The 10,059-nt window shown below is 37.9% G+C and overlaps 1 protein-coding gene across 1 annotated transcript in view; it reads right to left on the bottom strand.

Moving 5' to 3' along the window:
- The window catches only part of LOC114305153 (putative protein phosphatase 2C 12), a 29,466-nt gene extending 22,335 nt beyond the window's left edge, over positions 1 to 7,131 (bottom strand). Inside the window, exons 1-3 of the mRNA XM_082918554.1 lie at positions 6,943 to 7,131; positions 6,858 to 6,906; positions 6,264 to 6,517 (exon numbers count right to left, since the gene is read on the bottom strand). Of these exons, the coding sequence (XP_082774680.1) occupies positions 6,264 to 6,464 (201 nt within the window). The 5' untranslated portion in view covers positions 6,465 to 6,517; positions 6,858 to 6,906; positions 6,943 to 7,131. The remainder of the gene's footprint in view (positions 1 to 6,263; positions 6,518 to 6,857; positions 6,907 to 6,942) is intronic.
- Between the last annotated feature and the right edge of the window lie 2,928 nt (positions 7,132 to 10,059).

Below are 10,059 nucleotides of genomic sequence, written 5' to 3' on the forward strand. Positions count from 1 at the left end.
CTCACCACTCCTAAAGCTGGCAAGTAGACCACTAAGCTCACTCCGCCCTCGCGAATCATACCCCGGTGGCAAAACACTACCAACCCGGTCTCCCAAGAAATGGAACCACTCCCCGCTCAAGGTACATAACGTGACCCTCTGGCGGTAGCAATCGATAACAGCCCGGTATGACGATAGCCAGTCCATACCCAAAATAGCATCAAAGCCCTTCATGGGCATGATAACAAACGGAAAAGGAAGTCTATGGTCGGCGACCTCTATATCACAACCTCTAACACCTTGTTTCAAGATCAACTCACCCCCAAGAGGTGACACTACACAAATAGGAGATGCTAACTGTGCCAACTCCAATTCCAAAACAGATGCAAATGCAGCAGATACAAAAGAATGGGATGCACCCGTGTCAATCAACACACTAGCAACCAAGTTACAAAACAGAAAAGTACCTCCCACTACTGATGGAGCCGGTACTAAATCCTGCGCGGTAACAGCATACACGCGCCCTGTAGGCCCTTGATCCACCTGCTCATCCCTCAGAGCAAAAGACTGTTGCACAGACTGGGATGACGAAGCTCCCAGATTGGCCCTCGAGACCTGCACAGACTGAGCTGGCTGATAACTCTGCGTCTGCCTAGAACCAGACGCTCCCGATGTGGAGCCCAACTATGGGCAATACCTCTTCAGGTGCCCAGGCTGACCACACTGACAGCAAGACAAAGATTGGGCTCTGCCCTGACTCTGGCCCTGAGGTCTAGCTGAAGAAGAAGCAGCTCGCTGACCCCCTCCCTTCTGCGGGCAAACCGAAACTTTGTGACCCAGCTGGCCACACTTGTAATAGGTAAAATCCCCCTGACTACCTCTCCCAGAGCCCGCACTCGGCACTGGAAAGGTCGACCTAGCCAAACCACTTTGAGACTGCTGAGGATTAGGACCCCTCTATCTCCTGCCATCGCCCTGGCCATCTTGGCTCCTCTTGGAGCCTCTCTGCCCCTCATCCTCCTCCTGCATCATGAGCTCCATATGAGCTGCAGCATCCACTTAATGTCTATACTCTCGGATGTAAGACCCACCAACTCTCAGCTTAAGGCCCCGCCTCAACTTCCGCTCAAACTCATAGCAACGGCGTTCTTCGGACGCCACCAACTCTGGTGCAAACCTGGACAAACTAGTGAAAGTGGCCTCAAACTTTGCCACAGACATACCCTGCTGATTAAGACGGCTAAACTGATCCCTCAGCTTCTCCCTAGCCACTATAGATAAGAACTTTTCCTGGAAAGCATTTACAAACGCCTCCCATGTTCCACCAACACGAGCCTTCTCGTACTTCCACCATTGACCCGCATCTCCCTTCAGCTGGAAGGATGCCAAGGTCACTTTCAATGCTCCGTCCTCGATGCCAAGCATCTCGAACGTCTTACTCATCTGTTCTAACCACTCGTCAGCCTTCAGTGGTTCCTTTGGATCCCCAACAAACTCATCCGGGTTAGACCGGAAGAACTCCCTCTTCAAGAAAGAAGGCCCTACCTCAGCTGTCTGATTTCCAGCCCTGAGAATACCCAAAGCCCCTGCTATCTCTCGTGCCAAGGCACTCATAGCCTGCTGGCCCGCTGGCTCGGCCACGTTGGCCTGACCAACTCCCTCTTGCACTGCCGGAATATCATCCGGTAAAGGTACTTCCTACCTCGCAGGCCTACCACGCCTAGCACCTTTTCCTCGTCCTGACATCCTAATGGAGGTAATACAGAACGTTAGCACATTCACAAATGTGCCAAAACTAAACACTCACGTCCTAATGCATGGACAACTGTAATTCACTCCACGTAAGCACATAAACACATAAGCACTTACGAATTTCATTTCTGGATAATGATAGTCCCGAGGCGTTACTAGAGTTCCGGTTAGAAACAACATTGATCAAGTGCTTTTCCAACAAGACTCCCAGAAACCCAAGGGTCCAATCAACATCCTAGAAACTAAATCCCATACCCACATAGTCACATAAGCATGTTATCAATTAAACACATAGCATGCAACACTATTCCGAAGTCTCTATCAAGCGAGACAAACCCATTGTGATACTAATCACTTCCCACGTACCCAAAGTATTCGAATCCGGTACGCTCTGATACCAAGTTGTAATGCCCTCAAAATAACACATTAAACCCATCAATATAGACTTGCATTGGTAATAAAGATAAACATTCTTCTATTCATCAGAGTAGTTCTTTACAAAAGTATTACATGTTAATCAACAAAAGCAAATGCCCTACGGGCTTACAGCTTTCCAAGTTAACACTTGGTTACAACAAAAGAGTGCTAACTCATTTACACATCAAGAAATAAAACAACAAAAGTTCGCCTGCCTCTAGCCTCCCAAGCTACGTCCTTGGAGGTGGCATGCTACCTGTACCTGAAAATGATATTCCCATATAGGGTGAGCCAAAGCCCAGTAGAAATATACTAAACCAAATATGAACAATGACTAAAAGATTAGCAGTTGATAGATGGCCAACACTGATACTTTCCTTTATCACACTATACATTTTCATGACATACAAGTCCATATTACCATTCATTTTTTCCAATTCCTTTCAAATTCTCAATTTATAGCCATGGCTGAGAACCTGGCCAAACAACTCATATGAGACAGTAACTCATATCAAGCACCTCCCATTACATAACAGATAAGCATACAAGCTATATCACATACTAACAGATAAGCATACAAGCTATATCATCACTTCCACAGATATGCATATGAGCACTATCACACTTCCAATGACAAGCATATGAGCTCTGTCAACACATTACTAGATAAGCATATGAGCTCTATTTACGGAGTCCATCCCCTATCTCCTCCCAACAGCATCCGGTTTAGAGGTCCATCCGCTATCTTCCCCTAAACCGCGGAGTACATCCCTTTCTCCTCCAACACAACACAATGCATATAAACAATAATTATACACATCATCAACCAATACATAACATTTAATGTATTCATTCAACCGTCATACTCTATGACACATTCCGGTGATTAGTTTTAGTTTGCCTAATCATCATGCATTGTCTACAACAATCAAGACTATCCTCCACCGATAGCCCAAAGCAGTTATTTCTATACAGAAAAATAAATGCAACAAATGGATATAAAATCGACATTTCCAGCTAGGTGAGTGACATAAAATCCAACTACACCCTTTAATCCCATGTATTCCTAATCTCAACATTTCCAATTCAATTCCTCATTTCTCACAATTAATTTTACAAATTAATTAACCAATGTAATTAGGGCATTTTTCATAATTAACATTTCAACCCTTAGATTCTATTTTCATTAATGTTTTAACATTAATTCCACTTTTCCATGCCAAACATGCATCTAGGCTTTTATATAGTTAAAACCCCAACTTTGTAAATTTGCACAAAAGTCTCAAACTTTCACAAAATTACCAAACTAACTCCAACATCTCAAACTACTAAAATTTAAAGACAAAACCCATAGTAAGGAGTAGGTTATCCCTACCTCAAAGTTTGAGCTCCAATGGAGATGAAGACCAAAACCAAAATGCTTCAAATTCTGAAATTTTCAGATTAAAATGTTGCCCTCGACGATCAACACAACTTTCGTAAAGACCAAAAGTGAGCAAACAACTCCTACTAGATCAAATCTAAGAGAGAATGGCCGGTTTTAGAGTGAGAAGCTCTGAAAATGGCTTTTTGGAAAAGTAAGAGAGAGAAAAGATCTTGAAAAAGTGATCCAAAAGTCGGATCTCGGATTTATATAAAAGTCTCCCCGCTCGAGCGTCACTCACAGACTCCCGCTCGAGAGTCAACAATCCCGCTCGAGCGGCGGATACACATTCCCGGAACTTTTACAAAACCAGGTCTTCGCTCGAGCGTCAAACCTCCCCGCTCGAGCGTCACACACAACATCCCGCTCGAGCGTCAAAACTCCGGCTCGAGCGCACAACACTGCAGAGGAGATACTGGAAGATGGAAAACTACGCTCGAGCTTCGGAAACCCCGCTCGAGCGGACAGACAACAACGAAGAGCCCGCTCGAGCGTCAAAATCCTCGCTTGAGCGTGAAGGCCAAAATCTGGGCAACTACACTTGGTTCCTAAGCTCAACCAACCTGTTATACACCTGCCCAACACAACCCAAGAGTCAAATACAAAGAGTAAAGGATGTAAACGAGATATACACAATAACCAATAAAAAGGGAAACCGGGATCGCTATAAAAGAGAGCAACCATCACACTTCAAATTTAGGAATTACCAAATAAAAAACCATTGGGATAAACGAACCCAAGAAGGCTAGAAGGCATGACTCTCTACAATATGCAATAGTTCTTATGGCTTGGAGATCATAAGAAATTGAAGCCCAAATGAAAGCAATCGACTTAATCCTATTCAACATAGAAGTCAAGAGTTTGCATGTGTTTCTACTTTCTAGTTATCGTTCTATTCATTTTGCCCCAAATGTCCGAATATATTATTCTAGATTTGCAGATTGGAAAAAGAATAAATTTGGCACATTAACTGAGATGCAATTCTAAGTTCCTCAGGAGTAGTATATATAACATTGGCACACTCAACAAAAGCATAAAATGAACCATGTTTATGATATTAACAGCAATTTAGTGGTTCAATATAAACCTATGATAAATGCATAAGATGTATAGATAGCCTTGATAAATAAGCATACAATATTTACCTAACTCCATTACACTATACAAACTTTGAGCTACTTAAGCTTTCAAAACATCTCTCTAGAAATATATTCACACCCATAGTTGTCAAATCAGGATACAAATCGTGTATCCTTTTTTTTTTTTTTTTTTTTGAATCACACATTGTATCGTGTACCATAAGATAATTTAGCACCTTTAAAACCAAAACCAAACCAAACCAAATCAAATCAAACCTTAAGTCCCATCAAACGATTCAAGGTAAGATTCATTTTCATAAGGAATCCGAGCGACTTTTTTACGTATTGGCTGTCGGCTACCTAACACACAACCACCTTTAAAAATAAGTAGAAAAATAAATGTAGTTATAAAAAAAATATCTTACGAGAATAAAACAATGTATAATTTTTAAATTCTAGAAGTATAGTTCCTTAATTAAAGATATGCATGCATGAATACATACTTTACTCAAATAGCTTGTCCATAATAAGTAGGCATAAACCAATAAACATGAAATACTCTAATAACATATAATAGATATTTGTCAAAATGGTAGAAAAATAAAACAAAAGTACCATTCTCATATTCAAAAATAACTCTTTTTTTATTAAATTAATGAAAATTTTTGACAATATTAATTTAATTTACATAAAACAAGTTGAATAATTTTTTTCAAAATTACTAAAGAGTTCAAAATTCCTCCTTACTCCCTCTTCTTTGAAAATTAAATTTTCTTTCAAAGTTCAACAATCAGCTCAACTTAAATATGCATACCACAAATTAAAACCAACTTCCTATCCATCCGCTAAAAACAACCAATCCCCAAACTAATGCTTTAATAACATTAATCTCTCTCTCTCTCTCTCCACAGTTAATGTAAACAATTGCCGATGAACTTTGTCATAACATCAAAAATCCAAGCAATATATCTTGAATGACTCCTCGGTCTATATTGGCTAAACCTCTAATATTGATACCATAAGCCTTCTTCCTAGGTTTGCTACCGCACTCTTCAACAGTGTTACAGAAAATGTCGACACTCTAGCAAATTACATTTTGGAACGCACGTTCCGAAACATGATACACTTTTATTTCAAAACAGTAAATTTGGCAATCTAAAGCAATCCCAAAAGTTTGTTCCAATATATTTCCTTTAGGTTTCATTAGGAGTAAAAAAATATCAAATTTAATGAATTAAAATCTAAGGTAAGTGTAATTTTAACATGACAAAACATATTTTTTATCATAATGTTCATAAAAATGTGTTGTCATATGATTAATTTGGAAAAAACCTACATTTTATTGGATGTCTAATTGTTAAAAAATTCTCTAGACTTTAGTATCTTAAATTCTAATAAAAGCGTACAATAGTACCACAATTTAGAGCCTGTGGTGTACCATGTTCCCATTTTTGTTCTACGTACCGGAACAAATCACGTTCCAGGTAACATAGCTCTTAAATGCAACAAAGGACAATTCAGTTAGTACTGATTCATGACCATAGATACAGCATAACCGCATTGGTTTAGAAACACGAAAGATTTCCGTAAATATAAATGACATGGAAACATACCGCGAAAACAGAATATGTAGAAACATCATCTCCTGCAACGACACGTTGGCATTCCGTCTTGAGAAATGTGAAATCCTCCCCTTTCTTACTTTGACAAGCCTGACCATGAGAAATCTCTGGCCTCTCAATCTTCTCATTGGCCAATTCGCGATTGAGCAACACAGAAAGCGGGACCGTCAGATGTTGACCCTTAGAGGACATTGTTCAGTTAATCCTCCATGCGCTCTTGTTCCAATCAAATCCACACAAAAATCCTAACCCAAACAACAAAGAACACATCATTCGAAGCTTTTTAACCAAAATACATACAAAATAATAAAAATCTGATTAGAAAGACTCGAACAAAATTATCCAGATCCTCCAAAGAAATAACTGCACGAAGAATGGAAACAAGCAATTTCATGACCAAGAAGCATATATAAATAACTCAGGATACAAGAATTTACAACTTAATTTACGAAAGTGCAATGCAAGTCACATTGTTCGTTTGTAGATAATATGCTTTCGTTTAAATGCAATGAATAGGAGGCGAGAATGATTGAGAAAGAAGGAGGAAGATGGAGGAAAAGTAAAAAGAGAAAAGAAAAAACTTACAGAAATAGCGTTCGTTGGCGCAGCAGGAGGAGGAGGAGAGAGTGAGTATGTATGTATGTATGTATGTATGTATGTACGTACGTACGTATGTATGTATGTATGTATCATGTATGTATGATTGATGATTAGTTGCAGAAATCGAAATACGCGGATCCCACCCTCCGCTGCAAAAATTCCATTGTAGAGAGAGAAGAAGAAAGAAACACAAACCGAGTGAGGGGCGCAAATGGAGCTGTTGGGTTCTGGGTAAGGGAGAGTATTTTTCATCCGAACTCTACCTGACCCACAATTGTAATAATAAATAAATAATAATATTACATATATAATATATATAATATATTATTAATTTTTTGTATATAATATCTATACAATGTATTATTAAGTTTTTATTATGTTATATATATATTATATTATTTTAATATATGTCCAACATGTAATATTCTTTTTAACGGCACTCAATTCATAAATTCAATTTTAAATTTTTTTTGGCCAAAAATCTATCAGTTAAAATAGGAAAATTCTATTTACACACATTTAATTACCTCTGTACACATCTTTTCTCAGTACACATATTTATTAATTTGATTATTAATTAATTTTCTCAATCCGCACACTAAAGGTTACAATATACCCTTCACTCATAATCATTATACACACACTACTCAACCCTCCTTTCCACACACTTGTTAGTGACCTTGTTTCCAAATTTATAGACCCATTGTGAATTTGCGTGAAAACCATTCAAGACTACAGTGTGAAATGAAGTGAAGTAAAAACAAAGTATTTCATTGAAGATTCTATTGAACCTCCATTAAAAACCCTCCAAAATATTGTTGAAGATGAGACATCTTTTTATTTTGTTATTGCATTTATCATTTCTAGATCTCTGTGCACTCCATTGCAACAAAACCCTTGTTTTTTATTTTATTTTATGTTTTCAGGTTTGGGTATTTCGGCACTGGTTTTTTGAAATTATACATTTAGTTTAAAACTTAACTTCCTAATAAAAGTGATTAGTTCAACAAATTTGTTCCAAAAAAAAAAAAAAAAACTTTTAGCAATTAATATTCGAATATAATGAAATAATTCAACAATTGATGTCCGAATATAATGAAATAATTCGGCAGTTGATGTCTAAATATAATAAAATAATTCGGCACTAGTTATCCAACTGAAAATTGGAAAAAAAAAAAAAATTTGCACAAAAAAGCTAACATTTTCATCACTAATAGAATATAAAATTTGAGATTAAAATAATATAAGAGTTGTTATGAGAGTATTGCTTTGCAAGCAATAGATGAGTATAAAGTGTGTAGCAAGCAAAATGACAACAATGGAAAAGGTAATGTTTAATTTATTTATTTTTTTACTCAAAAGGTGTACATTAAAATTTTTTTTTTAATTTTTAAAAGATGTGTCTAGAGAATATTTTTATATAATATTATGGGTGCTAGTAGATATCCATTATGGTCATTTTAATATATATATATATATATATATTCTACCATGACTTTCGTTTATTTCCAACCCCCATTTCCAGATAACCCTAGCATATTTCCCTGACTATGCCATTCTCACAACTTTATTTCCACTCTAGGGTGGGTTTTTTCGTTATTCCCATTATAGGGTAAAACGGCTTTACCAATGCCGGTTTCTAGAAAAGGGCTTTACCAATGTTGTTTTTTGTGAATAAAAAAATAATATAATTGCCCTACGCAAAATCAGCTTTTCAAAAGCTATTTTTACTTAACGTGTAATTAATTTTGAGTTAATTAAAAACGATTTTGGTAAAACCATTTTTTAGTATTTTTTTTCCAATTTGTATTTTCAACATAAATATTGTTTGCCAAAAATATTTTTAATACATAAAACAGTTTTAGAAAAGCCGTTTTATAATACGGCTTTAGAAAAGTCATTTTATAATACAGCTTTACGAAAACCGTTTTCATTAACTAATTTTTTTTTTTGAGGGAGGGGGTAAAAAGTGATATGCTTCAACAGTCCGAAGCACACACACTCTGCAGTTCAACAAACAACGACGAAAAGAGAGATGCGAAGAGCATTGCAGAGGAGGCGAAGAAGACGAAGGCCACTTCGAGAGCTGTAGCAAGAACGAAGAAGACGAAAACCTGAGAACATCCTGGTACCTCGCCCTTCCATCATCCACAACGAGGTTTGTTTTGGATAGATTAGGGTTTTGATTTTTGATTGGGGGTTTTGAAGTTCAAAATTAGGTTTGTTTGGGACTCCAGACATTGACAACAAATTCTTTATGCTGTCATGTCTGAGAGTGTAGTTGTACTGTACCCTAGCCCTCATCCCTTGAACCCCAAGCAATGGTTGTTTTGGACTGAGATAGGTGTCAGGCTTGTTATGGTCGAGTAGAGAGTTTATCCTGTGTATGTGCTCTATTGGCCCCTCTATTGAACGACTGACTTTCCTTTTTATTTTAGCCTTCAAATTTTGATTTTTGTGAAGCACCCATTCCTTCCCAGAACTGCGGTGTCAACGAACCATCCACTTGCCTTTGAGATTGTTTTTCCAACCCCCAAATGTTGTTTTTTGTGAACCCCCTATTGTTTGACTTCCTATCAGTGTGGTCCTCATTTTGACTAGACTTCCAGGAATTAAAAGGTGACTCTTATTGCTGTCCTGATGGAGAGGCATAGTGAAGGGAAGTTTTTGACGGAGCTGTCCATTCTGTTTGTTGTGCCTTTATGCTGGGCACTTCGCCTATCTGAACTTTATTAGTCCCCCTAACTAGACCAACCACTTGCCTTTGAGCTTATTTCTCTAGCCCCCAAGTTTAGGTTTATATCAACCCCCCTTTCCATTCCAGAGTCCTCATCTTCATTGGACTTCCCAGAATTGAATGATGACTCTATCTTCTTGAGTTTTAGAGATTGAAATTCTTTATCTAGACCATCACTATTTGAAGAAGCCTAGTTAAGGAAAGCTCTTGACTGAGCTACCTGTTCTGTTTTCTATGCCATTAAAGAGGGCACGTCATCTGTCTGAACTGCATTACCCCTCCAATTGGACCAACCACTTGGCTTTGAGATTGTCTCATCAGCTCCCAAATTATGTTTTATGCCAACCACCCATTCCTTCCCATCAGTGTGGTCATCATTCATACTCGACTTCTTCCAAGAATCGCCTAGTGAATATTCCTGCCATCCTATCTGTTACTGTAATTAAACTT

The sequence above is a fragment of the Camellia sinensis genome, chromosome 3 (genome assembly GCF_055761805.1).
Source record: "Camellia sinensis isolate YWXY chromosome 3, ASM5576180v1, whole genome shotgun sequence".
In the NCBI taxonomy this organism is placed as follows: domain Eukaryota; kingdom Viridiplantae; phylum Streptophyta; class Magnoliopsida; order Ericales; family Theaceae; genus Camellia; species Camellia sinensis.